This window comes from Berghia stephanieae, chromosome 8 (genome assembly GCF_034508935.2).
Source record: "Berghia stephanieae isolate SIO BIC M18660-M18661 chromosome 8, UCSD_Bste_1.3, whole genome shotgun sequence".
NCBI lineage: Eukaryota > Metazoa > Mollusca > Gastropoda > Nudibranchia > Aeolidiidae > Berghia > Berghia stephanieae.
In genome coordinates this window covers 22073245-22087840 of record NC_088367.1, presented here as the reverse complement: position 1 = coordinate 22087840, position 14596 = coordinate 22073245, and the positions used below count along the sequence as shown (strand labels likewise).

Here is a 14596-nt window from a genome sequence, read left to right as displayed (position 1 = left end):
ATCATCATCATCATCATCATCATCATCATCATCATCATCATCATCATCATCATCATCATCATTATCATCATCATCATCAGCAGCAGCAGCATTATTGTCATCATCATCGTCGTCATTATAATCATAATCATCAGTATTTGTTATAATACCATTATCATCATCATCATCATCATCATCATCATCATCATCATCATCATCATCATCATCAGCAGCAGCAGCAGCAGCATTATTATCACCATCTTCATCATCATCTTCCTCTTCCTCCGTTCTCATCATCATTATTATAATAATCACCTTCATAATTACCATCATTAACAGAAACATTGTAATTTCAAAACCATCTTAACAATGAGACGCACAACACCAACCACACAAATATTATAATGTTATACAAATTGTCATTTATTATAACCTGCCTCAACGTTATATCAGGATTATGTGTTGCATTTCGTCTCAAAACATACCAGCACACAAAACACAACACACAAACCCATACAACACACAGCCATTTACCAGGCAACAGGTGTGAGATCCTGACCCACAAGTCAATTCACCAAACGACATCTAGGTCTGCATCAATATCCGTGGTTAATATCGCCCGATTGTATCGCTGATCAATATCGATTTATACTTTGGTCCCTCACGGGTTGCACTGACGCGATTCAGTTTTAAAAAAGAAAACAAACTTTTAAAAAATGAGCTTTATATAGCGCAATATCCACTAAACGTGCTCAAAGCGCTTTACAAGGGGTCCCTGGTCAACAGCAAAATTTAACATGTAGGACGGGACATGACCCCTGTTAGGCGATATTACAATTTTTCGGACAAAGACAACGCTATTAACGGCCAGGTATTCAATTTACACCTGAGTACGGTGAGAGAATGTGAGTAAAGAGCCTTTTCCCAGGACTCAACTATGCGCCGAGCGCGAGGCTCGAACCCAGGACCTTCCGACCCGAAAGCGAGTGTCATACCACTAGACCACATAGCCGCACAACTAGATAAGAGAACCCGCAATATTTGTGGAGATATAAAGGTTATTAGAATAGGAACTCATCTATTTTAATTATTATATTGTGAAAAAAACTGTCATAGATCGAGACGAATCTTTTGAGCCGTCAAAGGTCAAAATCGGTCCGGTAATAAAGTGGGTGCGTGCAAATTATTCTGGCATCAGGTCGGACTATTAATGATTCCCTACGTCAAATGACCGATCATGGTGCCTCAGCAAACGTAGACACCGTTTCTACTTTCTCTCACTTGAGAGCACGCAGACACTACCTTGTATAAATAATCAAAGGACCAATCATTATGACCTTGCAGATTTTATGGATAATCATTTGAATTAAAGGATGATAGAATTATCCTTAATTTTAGAAAAGGTCAGCAAGTTGCTCTTTTATCAATCTGTAAAAAAAAAGTTATAATTCTTAGATTTGCTAGTAATTATGTGCTCGTTGGCGGAACAATGTTAAATCCAACCCTGCTTTTAAAAAAAAAATGAATAGATAAAAGTGTAGATCCAATCGTTTCTATACATGTTTGTCTTGAGAATGTTGGCTATCTAGCTTAAACGCTGGCCAACAAACTTCGCGGCGTTTGTGTGTGTTGAACCCGCCATGACCTCAAAAAGTCCGGAAGAAGTGGCTCTGGATAGACTAGAATTTGAAGCGACTTTCTTTTCTTTTTTTTTTTTTTTTTTTTTTGGAGGTGGGGGGGGGGGGGGGGGGGGGGGGGGTCGTGGATAGCTCATACGGTAGAGTCACGATCTCCCCGGCCAGGCGGATTTGTCGTGCCAGTAGCAGCTTCTTATGGTTCACACTATTATGTTATGACGATCAACCCAATCAGCAAAGTCCGGTCCGCATTCGTGCACCTTCGCGAACCCGCCTGGTAGCATCGTCACAACACACCTTTTGACTAGATGCTCTGCCGTTTCGGGTTCTTGCCCACAGCGTGGACATATTGGACAGGAAGTTAGACCCCACTGATGTAACGCACCGGCCGTTAGGCAGCTCCTCGACCGAAGCCGATTCGCAGCTACCCAGTGTCTCCTCTTACTGGTATCAAAGCCTGGCAACTTCTCACCAAGCTTAGAGGAGTGTAGGTCCCGCCCCCACGAGGGATTGAATTCGTCCAAACCGACTTCCATCTCGTATGTGCAGCTCTGTCCGTAGTCAGGGATTCTGCGTACAAGGGTTGCCGGGACTTATTTCGGCTCGAAACGGGGGCACCGTTCATTATGCGCATGAGAGGGGTATCCCCATTCCCTCTCTCTTTGATCTTACTAAGCCAGTTTCCCGTAATGGTCTCCCTCCGGACATCGGGGGGCTGGATCGCTGCCATTATCGGGCCCCATTCTCTAGGGGTTGTTGCTAGCGTTCCCGACACTATGTGCATCGACTTGCGAAGTTTTACATCCACCTTCTCAACGTTTCTGCTTCTACCCCACACTGGAGCGCAATACTCCGCGGTGGAATAGCATAGTGTCAGGGCGGATGTTCTCAGGAGCGCTTGGCTAGCGCCCCAAGTCGATCCCGCCAGCTTCCTCAGAAGACTGTTGCGTTTCTCTATCTTCCGGGCAACCCCTTCGAGATGAACCCGATAGGTAAGGCTGCGATCCAACGTCACCCCTAAATAGTTTGGACGCGGCTCATATGGGAGTGGCTGGTCCCCGACTAGGACATTCAGTTTACGGGTGTGCCAACCACTGCATAAGTGAAATGCAGTGGCCACGGTTTTTGAAGTGTTCATCTTCAGGTACCACTTGTCAAAGTAGGATTTGAGTCTGGTGACGTCCTCGCTGAGTACGCTCTCGAGACGGGTCCACACTTTAATCTGAGTAACGAGTGCCCAGTCGTCTGCGTATCCCAGCCTCAGGGAGGAAGTGTTCGGCATATCGCTAATGTAAACGTTAAACAACATTGGCGCAAGTACCGACCCCTGAGGGACCCCATTCTTCAGTTTCCTTACTTTGCTCGTGACGTCTCCCAGCGCGACGTGGAATTGCCTTTCCCCTAAGATCGAAGAGAACAACTTCAAGGTCTTTTTGCACCTTATGATTTTTGCAAGTTTGAGCATTAACCCATCGCACCAGACCGTATCGTACGCTCTGATAGGTCTATAAACACAGCACCTGTTTGCTGTTTTCTCTCGAACCCGTGCTCAATATGCTCTGTAAGGGCAATGACCTGCTCCGTGGTGCACCTCCCTTCCCTGAAGCCTGCCTGCTCAGGTGGCAGGGCAGAGTCTAGGACCGGCCCCCATCGGTTTAATAGAACACGCTCCAACAATTTGTAAAGACAGCTCAGCAGCGATATGGGTCTGTAACTGTCTGCCTCCTTCGCTGGCTTCCCTGGCTTCAGGATGGCAACTATCTTCGCGTGCTTCCACACTTGTGGGAGCTTTCCTTTTGCAAGGATGTCAGACATTGCCTCTGCTAGCCAGGCCCGTGCCCTGGGGCCCAGATGCGTCACCATATCGGGATCTACACCATCTATCCCTGCTGCTTTGCCGTTCTTCACTTCGCTAATGGCTGCACCCACTTCTCGGGGACTGAACGGGGCCGTCCAGTCCGACTCCTCCGCAGGTAGCGAGTCCAAAATCGTACGGTACGCCTTGCGGACACCGCGCTCAAAAGCCTGATTAGGGACCCGCTTACTACGGTTCTTAATGTTCTTGGCAATTGTGTCTGCCTCGCATTCCGGTGCAGCCTTCGCGAAATTCCGATTTGGGTCCAATTTCTTTATCAAACGCCAAGCGTGGCGGCTGGAGTGTGTAAAGTCGAGACTTTCCACGGTCTCCTGCCACCGTTGCTTTCTTCCCTCTGCCAGAGACTGAATTAGTCTATCGGCTGCGTCCTGGGACTGGGTCTGCTGGTACTCTCGGTACAGCTCTTCCGACTCTGCTGTCCAGCAAGGGGTGTAGAATTTCCGTTTGCCCCGTGGAATAGAGCGTTGAGCGCTCTTAACCAGTAGCCTACTAAATCTGGTTATATTCTTGGACTTGGGAGGAATGGCAGGGCAGACCTGCTCGATATAGGAACTGAATTCCTCCCAGTCAGCCTTCCTGAAATTCCATCTGCAAAGTGGGAGAGACTGCACCCTCGGTATTGTCACCCCAGCTGTGACAAGAACCGGCCTGTGCTGGCTATGCGGAAAGTCCCCGAGGACTGTCCGCTTCACCTGCAGCGGTTCACCGTTCGCGCCTTTCGTTACGAGGGTGAGGTCTGGAGTATACTCCTTCTTATGGCGGGTACCCCGGAAGGTACCCTTGGCTGTAGGATCGTACACTAGGTGTAGATCATTACAGTCCATCCATGAGCGGAGTTGTCTTCCTGCCTCGTTGCAGTCTCGGTAGCCCCATTCGTGGTGGTGGCTATTAAAGTCTCCCAGACAGATGGAAGGATGGCTGACCACCGGAACCGGTGGTGTAGTCCAAGTCATTCTAGGTGGTTTGTACATATTATGCAAACACAGTCCACCTACTTCCACGGAAATTCGGTTCACCCCATTGCTGTCCGTTACGCTCTCAATGACCTTACCTTCGATGGCTCTTTAGCGTAAACGCTAACCCCTCCTTTGAGCCTCGAAGTGTCCTCGCGTTGGACCACCGTATAGCCTGGGATCTGGAATCGGAAAGATTGCGCGCCTGAATAAAGGTGGGTCTCCTGTAACAGGAGGATATCTACGCAGTGAACGGCCAATAGCTTTGATAAAAGCTCATTTTTTGCCATACTCTGGCTCTCGACGTTCAGGGACAATAAGTTCGTCAGTTCGCCATCCCCGCCGTCGCATTTTCCGATCGGCAGGCCGCGGATCGATCGATGCATGGGACGTTTGCTCTTTTTTCGGACGTGCCGACGACCCTGGCGACACGAACGCGGTATTATTTGGCTAGGCGGCAGACCGCTTCGCCATTGACTGGACTGATTGGGACTTGACATAAGGATAATAGTGTGGCGCCCGGGATAGGGCTGCTATTCGGGCACCGGGTTTGGATCAAATTTAGTCACACACCGGGGCGAGCAGCTCATGTGGCTCGTTGGCTCGATACCCGGGATGGTCTCGTGACGGTCGACCGGGATTTACACCTTTGCCCTCCCGTGTGCCTCAAGCCCCCTCACCACTGCAAGGTAAAGATCCACGAGGGGGATACAGTCGTGCCAGTAAGGTCGCGCGTTCGAGCCCTCATCGCCACCGCCAAGTTTTTATTCTCTGTTACTTTCCTACTCCATTTCTTGTAAATATAGATCAGATTCCAGAGTGCCTTCCATCTGAAACTATCGCTCCTCCACATTCAAACTGTTTATAAATTTAAACACGGGTGACTTTAAAATGGGTATTGTTTTATAGACAATTTTGGTCTCAATTTCGACTTTAATGAGCGCTGTATAAATGTGTTTTATTATTATTATTATTATTATTATTATTATTATTATTATTATTATTATTATTATTATTATATTATTATTATTATTATTACTGTTATCATTATTATTATTATTATTATTATTATTATTATTATTATTATTATTATTATTATTATTATTATTATTATTATTATTATTATTATTATCATTATTATTATTACTATTATTATTATTATTATTATTATTATTATTATTATTATTATTATTATTATTATTATTATTATTATTATTATTATTATTATTATTATTATTATTATATGAATGGGAAACAGAAGTCATGACGGCAAACATTTCTTTTTTCTCGTTAACAAACTCCTTGGAAATGTGTAACCAGAAAATGAGTTAACAATTATTACATATTGAATCAAAAGGTGGCATAACTATATTAGTAGCAGGATGTATAGGCACATTTTTTTATAATTACGGGATATAAAAGAGCGAGGATGGATGATATTTATTCACGACCAGCATTTCTTTAGACTTGAAAATAAGAATCCATCACTCTGAAACCCGAAGATCATTTCACAGTGTATATATCCAGTCTTCCTGAGGACCAACTTTACACTTTCAAGGATATTGAAACTAATATCCTGACATCACACTATCGATCCCTATTATAATCTGATTTTGAGAATGTATTTACTTTCATATCCTCTTGGTGCTTGATCAGCACATAAGGCTGCCACGGTTGAACGCCATCTTTCTCGGTTGGAGGTCATTTTTGTCCTCTGTACCCAAGACCAGCACTACCTTTCGGTTCTCTCAGGATATCCTCCTACAGATATCCAGCAGCGGGCGGCCCCTTCTTCTCGTTCCCAGCGGGGGGGGGGGGGGGGGGGGGGGGGGGGGGGTTCTAGTTGAGGGCTTTCCAGGGAATGATACTTGAATCCATTCTGAGGACATATCCAATCCATTTCAACCTTCTTCTCTTTACAGCTTCAGATACTGGTTTAATTAGTATGCATTTTGGCAGTTCTTTGGTCGATCGAAATCACTTTTGGCTAAAATATCCTCGGGATCCTTCTTAGCCATTTGTTTTGGAATGCGTTCAGTTTATTGGGGATGGTACCTGTCAGTTTCCATGATTCGGACCCATTTGAGAATTTAGTGATTACTTATCACCCGCCTAGCGGTCTAAGATCAATAGCGAAGAGTTAAGTTACGTTATCTTCATTTATTTCACAGACCATTTTCGCCCAGACTAAAATGAAAATATTATCGAGACAAGAAACTTAGGAGCTCCATGCGTAGGAAATGTCAAGTCGGTAAACATAACATTTGAGTATTGATGGTTTCAGTAACCTTCAAAGTGTACAGTGTGTACAGTGTACAAATTAAGTTAGAAGCTGCGAAAACCGATGCCCAAATTTAAGTTATATTTCAAATAAACATATTTACCTCCGTAATGGATGTTTACCTCCGTGACATGACCTGATCTAGATACGCATTGTCTTCCATTAAATCACTTTTGCTACTCTTCAAGTTTCCTGTCTCTGTTTTTCAGTTTCGGTTTTTAGTTACAATTTCACCTTGCAACAAACTGCATATCAATGCTATGTGTTTTGGTAAAATACTCAAATGTTCTGCCTGCCAAACGATTCGTATAACCACATAACTATGTGTAACCTGTAACGTTCTTAGTATGTTAGAAGGACTTTAGTGAGAACTAATCATCCGACTGGCAGTCTAAAAAAACAACAAATAGTTGAGTGACGTCACCTTCATCAATCACACCAAAATCAACAACATCCATTTGTTAATGTGGCAGTCTCTCATTCACCAGATTGGTGGCAAAATGCACAAAAATTAAACCGGTATTTGAAGCTGTAAATCTGGATCTGTAAATCCAATACATTATTTCTCAGAAAGAATGAAATGTTTTCCTACTCCAAGTTTTAAGGAAAACAGTGGCTACAGGATGTTACTCAAAGTAACTTATCCGAAACATGTTTATAAAGTTACAATGTAAAAATAGACTGGTAGTGGACAGTCCGAATGTAAAAAATGGCAGATAGTTTTTAACTAAGCAAACAACAGAGCAATAGCCGTCGCTGTTATGTGTTTAAGTAAATTATAAATTCTACACGTCTGATCAATCGTGCCATCACAGAAAACGTTGTGTCACCTTTAACGTTTATTGTCCGATTGAACGAATCTAGTGAGAATTAATCACCCAATTGGCGGTGATGTCACCTTCCTTTATTCTATTGTTTGTTAACAACCAGCTATAATAATATTATTTGTCCGAATGGTTTGAGGGTATGTCACAAATCCTGCGTTTTGATTGGTCACAAATCTATAGATGCCACAGATAGGATAAACTCTGACCGCCCAAGGAAGTAGATATCCTTCGATAAATGATATGAAAGACTGGTTCTCTCATTTTATACAATGGATTTAAATCTACTCTCTGTCTTTGTCCTGGTATGTGGTGTTTGGTTTTACCTTCGTCCTAGCTGAGATCTTTTGTCGAGTCGAAAATATTTTATTTGTGATGGTTTCAGTATTGTGACGTCATAGGGGTATGCCAAAAGTACTGAAAATACAACAACAAAATAACCCCCCCCCCCCCCCCCCAAAAAAAAAAAAAAAAAAAAAAAAAAAAAAAAAAAACAAACCAACACAAAACAACAACAATAAAACACACACAAGAGAAAAAAATATACCCCCCCCCCCCCCCCCCCCCCAAAAAAAAAAAGAAACAGCAACAAAAAAATAAATAAATAAAAGGACTCCAAAAACCCTAACTAACCCGTATTGACGGCAACTAGTGTTGTTTTAAAGGGAAAATTTGGTTTTTACTTAAACATCTGATGGATTTATAAAAGTATTACGATACGCTTTGACCATAATAATATCTTGAAAATGTGCCGTGGCAATTCATATACTTATAATTATTTCGTTTTCACCATTGCGATAATAATGACAGAAATGATGGGATCTTTTGTCCATGACAAACAACTGCTTATCGTGAAAACAGACTTGCTAACGGAACAGTTAATTCTGTCTTTTTGCTTTATGGACTAAAATCACCAGTTATGATATTATTTTCAGGATTCGTGTTATTTTAGAGCATTGATACCAACGAAGCAGGAGTTATCCCGGCTGTTTACAACGTGAAACACGCAGGGATAATTGTTTGTTACCCTTATGATAGGACGCTTGTCTTACGCTAAATACTTTCCAGTAAATCCAGGACCGACCCCTGAATCAATGCTTGGATTTCAAATCTTTCTTATTATGTCCACGCACTTCTTGTGTGCTTGAATGATGGCGAAGTTTAATAATCATGAAAATGGTATTGGTAATTGTAGTGTGAATGTGTGTTTGAATATATATATATATATATATATATATATATATATATATATATATATGTGTGTGTGTGTGTGTGTGTGTGTGTGTGTGTGTGTAAGTAATTATTTCCCATTATCGTAATATAAATCAATTTCTATTTTTGTTTGTTTCAGAGATTCGAACATGTTGTGCAGTGGAATTATCATCCAAGACGGCCGCCAGCTTGTTGAAATTCTATGGGTTTGGAACGTTACAGATTTAAATTTTGACAAATAGTGTTTGCTTATATGAGATTACCACACGCTATACAGGAATAGAATCAAATACTATTTTAGCTCATGTGTACCTTTATTTAATCACAACAAATAAGTGGATGTCAACAGTTGTTGTTTGCATTTATAACCCTACAACAAGTTATCGCCCTTGCTAACCATGGAGGACGTAGATTATAGAGACGTCCCACTAGATAGTGGTGTGGTCATTCTAACAGGTAAGTGTTTTTGATTAATGTAACTCACTAACCCCACCGCATGATAACCATGGACGACGTATATTATAGAGACGTCCCACTTGATAGTGGTGTGGTCATTCTAACAGGTACGTGTTTTTGATGTATGTAACTCACTAACCCCACCGCACAATAACCATGGAGGACGTAGATTATAGAGACGTCCCACTAGAAAGTGGTGTGGTCATTCTAACAGGTAAGTGTTTTTGATGTATGTAACTCACTAACCCCACCGCACGATAACCATGGAGGACGTAGATTATAGAGACGTCCCACTAGATAGTGGTTTGGTCATTTTAACAGGTAAGTGTTTTTGATGAATGTGACGCACTTATATAGAATTGCCTTACATGTTTGTGCCACTTTATCGACTAGATGACTGGCGGAAATCAATCACCAACGAATTAGGGGCATTTTTCAAATCTTAGTTTTGCTAATGCTTTTGACAAAAATCTATCATGAAGTAAGTACTGTGTAAGGAGGGAGGTTAAAACTTGAGATGAGCATATTTTTAGGACTGCTACTAAACTAGATGAAGTCAATTCTTTAGATGATACGGAAATATTGAATGTAAATGTGACAAAATCAAATGAAATAGTGTCAGCAGGGATACCTCAGGGATTAGTCTTGAGTTTATTGCTCTTTTAATTTCTTAAACAATTTTGATAAATATTCTGCTCCAGGCCAATTTAAAAGTATTTGAAGAAGTTGGTTTCCGAAACAGTCACACACAAACACACACGCACACACACACATACACACACACATATATATATACATATAGATATATATATATACACACACACACACACACACATATATATATATATATATATATATATATATATATATATATTATATATATATATATATATTTATATATTGAATTCTGACTGACTTTATAAAACCACAATAATATAGGATTTCAATACAATATTATGTGTATTTTATCTAGCTTACTTTATTATTTTTTTTAAAATATTTTTTGATGCTCATTAAGAACAACAGTTAGTTTAGCTCAGTTGGTAAAGAGAAGAACCTCTCCGTACCTCAACTTTAAGCACCTAGACCTTCCCCCACCCTCACCCCTCCTCTCCCGACTCTTCCGAAAAAGTTTAAGCGTGGTTTGTTGAGCTTACGCCTTTCTTGTAGTTGTTTTGAAATCTGTTATTATCCTCGCGAGGTCCCGGGTTTGAGAGCATTTTTCAGGATGAGGGTCCATTATGTCGATCGATATGTCAAAGGATGAGTTTTCTTGCCAATTTTTTAATACGTGTCTCTCTAGAGTACGACAGTTAACTCACTCAACCCTAACACCGACTATATCCGTTGTTTGCCCGGGTTACTTTTACCCCATGCCTATTTGCTACATTTTTATGAGATAAATTATAGGTGTAGTATCAAAGATGGTGTTTTTAGTTTTTTGCATGTTAATGATAGTTGTATAAAACTATCTATGTACATGCTCATTTAAAAACATTTCTTCCCATTTTGAAAAGCACCACAAATCTCTAGGATTGAGTGGGTTAACTGGTTAACAGCAGGTATTGAATGTCACCTCCTCATGCGGTGTTGTAAACCTTTGGACTCTCTCAGTTTTATTGCTGTCTCTAATACCATGGATTATGGACATAATGTGATCAATGGTTTAAAAAAACTAACCCCCCCCCCCCCTTTCCTCCTAATCCCAATCCCACGTTATTGGAAATCAATAGACATGTAGAACAAGCTATATGACTATGTCTTATATCATCCCGTCTCAAGTAAACTGTCTGTCATACCTTGTGATGAAATCAATAAGCGAAAAGGGTTAAAGTAAGAATTACGAGGGCTGCAATTAATTTGAGTTAGAGTTGGGAAAAGGGAGGGAAATGGGGGTGGGGGCGAGGGTGAAGGCGTCGAATTGAAAGCGTCTTCTAGTCATACGATTGGGACTCCTCGGTCGCCTCTTCTAATCTATTCCCCCCATCTTTCACGGTCTTATGTTATAGATCTTAGTTGACATAGATAGTTGAACACCAAACATTATCAAGTTCATTGACCTATTGAGTCATCTGAGTTTAAGTAGCGTGCAAAGGACAGTATAAATCGCTAGCTATCCTCTATTTTGGAACACCAGTCTAATGCAGAATTACTTGAAAACCAGATATTTAAATCCCGATCGTACTATCTCGTTATAGGCATAAATTTATGGGAAAATTTTGTTCTTTTTTTTAAAAGAATACAAAACAAATCTATTTCGGAATTAACAAAGCACACAGTTGGTCTGACAATCAGAATCAATTCATCATGGATGTAATTGGTGAAGTTACATGAGGGGTATAGTGAATTAAAAAAATTAATGAATGTCTTTTATTTTGATTTTTAAAAATTCCATGAGCTATATTGAAACCTGTATTATTAACGAGTATCCATACAATGTTTTGATATGACGTGAGCATCGTGTTTCGGATCGCTCAGAATTTAGCACGCTTTTTGACTCCTCCCGAGAGCATGCTAGAATGCAGCGAATATTGAATGTTTAAAGACTTTTCACAAATCGAAGCTAGATATCTTTGGGAATTCTGTTTCTATTAGTTTTTGCTTTATTATTTCCTGGTTTCTTTAATTTCTTGTGCTTTTATTTTTCACTCTTTACTGTTTCTTGATTTTTTTTAATGCACTGACGTTTTAATTGACATTCAACTTGATGTTTAGTTCTCTTATTCCTTGATGTTTAGTTTTCTCATTCCTTGATGTTTAGTTCTCTCATTTCTTGATGTTTAGTTCTCTTATTCCCTGATGTCTAGTTTTCTCATTCCTTGATGTTTAGTTTTCTCTTTCTTTAATGTTTAATTAACTCTCTAATTCCTTGATGTTTAGTTCTCATATTCCTTGATGTTTAGTTCTCTCATTCTTTGATGTTTAGTTCTCTCATTCCCTGATGTCTAGTTTTCTCATTCCTTGATTTTTAGTTTTCTCATTCTTTGATGTTTAATTTTCTCATTACTTGATGTTCAGTTCTCTCATTCCCTGATGTCTATTTTTCTTATTCTTATTCTTTGATGCTTAGTTTTTTTCATTCCGTGATGTTTAGTTCTCTCATTCTTTTATGTTAAGTTCGCTCAGTGTTGATTCTTAATATAGTTCGTTTCAAAACTCAAGCACGCGTTTTGCTCAATTTCTGATCCACGTCCATTCACCATCAGCTGTTCTAGGTAGGGTAATCAGAGTCCCAACAGAACTATGTGCGGCTATGTGGTCTAGTGGTATGACACTCGCTTTCGGATCGGAAGGTCCTGGGTTCGAGCCTCGCTCGGCGCATAGTTGAGTCCTTGGAAAAGACTCTTTACTCACATTCTATCACCATACTCAGGTGTAAAATGAGTACCTAGCCGTTAACAGCGTTGTCTTTGTCCGAAAAATTGTAATATCGCCTAACAGGCGTCATGTCTCGTCCTACATGTTAAATGTTGCTGTTGACCAGGGACCCCTTGTAAAGCGCATTGAGCACGTTAAGTGGATATTGCGCTATATAAATGCTCAATAAAAAAAAACAACTAATGCCACGCTTCATGACTACCAATCGAAAACACTGGGTCTTATCGAACCCACCAGTGACAGGCCAGTGTAGGACTGCCGCAAACATGCATCGGTGGGGTCTCAGGGAATCAGCTGACTGTTCCCACTGTCAGGGAACGCCAGAGACAGCAGACCACATCGACCAGCACTGTCCTGGATGAGATTGGCAGGAAGTTTTGTGGCTGTCCTCATCTGCGGTGAAGAATTTAAAGACTGTCTGGAGACTTCCTGTGTGGAGATTTATCCATAAGCATCTACTATTATGTACACTGTGAATCTCAATATGTTATTATGCAATCGCAATTCCTTTGATGTCGGCGTTAATTACCCATGGTAAAGCGCTTTGAGTATGTTTAGTGGATATTGCGCTATAAAAAACTTAAAGGTTTTTTTCATAGAATCTTTCACCGCACTCAGGTGTAAAATGAGTATCATGCTTGGCAACAACGTTGTATTTGTTCAAATTTTGTACAAGTATAATGTCTTGTCTTAGGTGTTAATTATTTTCTGTTGGCTTGGGTTTCATTCAAAGTGCTTTTAGCACATTTAAGCTAAATAAAAGCTTAAGTTATGTCTTAGAGCCATATTTTCCGTAAGTCATGAGTTGATCCCTGTACCTGTACCTTTAAACGTTACGTTTGTTTTCTAACAATTAGAAAGCGCTTGCAGTATTGCAAATTGCTTTCCGTCAAATCTAGCAAATCCAAAAAAAAAAAAAAAACAAAAAAAAAAAAAAACCCAAAAAACCCTGGCCCTTGTCGGAGTCCTTGGTTGAGGGGAGAACAGTCAAATGTACATGGTTAGTTTTGGGAGATGATATTTTTTAAAAATTGTAAATCATCTCTCTCTCTCTCTCTCTCTCTCTCTCTCTCTCTCTCTCTCTCTCTCTCTCTCTCTCTATCTATCTATCTCTCTTATGTGCTGAGAGTTATATTTTTTTGTATTGAACATATCTTGTGAACATTTGAGTGTATTCCTCCTAGTGGAATCCTTTGCTGGTGTCTGGATGAGACTTATAGGTGATGTCAAACTCAGTACATTGATGGTATGCTCTTGGAATATGCATCTGATACCTATTTGAACCACCCCCCCCCCCCTTGCCTTACTTAGATGCTTTAATTGTATTTCTATAATTTTATGACTGTTCCATAATCTTCCCTTTTACTGGCGGTGAATTGACCTAGGTGAGTCGCAATCGCCGTAAAACCCTTAAAAACAAACATTCCAAAATTAAAATCACACCCATGTGGATAGAGGAGTCAATAAGAAAAAACAAAAACAAAAAAACAAAAACAAGACAAACTCCCCCCCCCCCCCCCCCCCCCCCCCCCCCCCCTCCAAGAAAATGCATCTGAGACCTTCAGACGAGTGAATTGATAAAATATGTATTAATGGGGTGGGGGGGGGGGGGGGGGGGGGGCAAAGTGGTAAGGCATTGCACTGTGACCCGTAAGTCTCGGATTCGAGCCGCACTTCAGGGACTTTTGTTGACTTTTCCTTGGGTAAGGTTATTAGCCCCCAATTTGGTCACTTTGGACAGCATGGGTGAATCCTGTTGACATCAGACATCTTGTTTGGTGAATTAACTATTTTCCTTCATGTAACGCTCAGGCGTCGGTATCTATTTTATTTATTCATTTATAATGATTTTTAAAATACATCTATTCATTTTTTTCAGGAGGCAGAGATGTGACAGGCAATTTACTTCTCACCATCCCGACACCCAAACTCGGGGAGATCGCGGAGTGGTCCACAGCAAACCTGTCCGCTTTATTTCTTCGTATGGTGGTCATCGCCAA

General features: G+C 40.7%; 1 protein-coding gene across 2 annotated transcripts in view; it reads left to right on the top strand.

Moving 5' to 3' along the window:
• The window catches only part of LOC144978370 (uncharacterized), a 67073-nt gene that overhangs the window by 21586 nt on the left and 30891 nt on the right, over positions 1-14596 (top strand). Inside the window, exons 2-3 of one of the 2 annotated variants that reach the window (XM_078924306.1) lie at positions 8902-9218; positions 14476-14596. The exon at positions 14476-14596 is cut by the window's right edge and continues 178 nt beyond it. In XM_078924306.1, coding sequence (XP_078780432.1) covers positions 9161-9218; positions 14476-14596 — 179 coding nt within the window. In that variant the 5' untranslated portion in view covers positions 8902-9160. Of the gene's footprint in view, positions 1-8901; positions 9219-11470; positions 11556-14475 lie in introns of those variants that run through there. The other variant, XM_078924307.1, reaches the window with a different exon arrangement.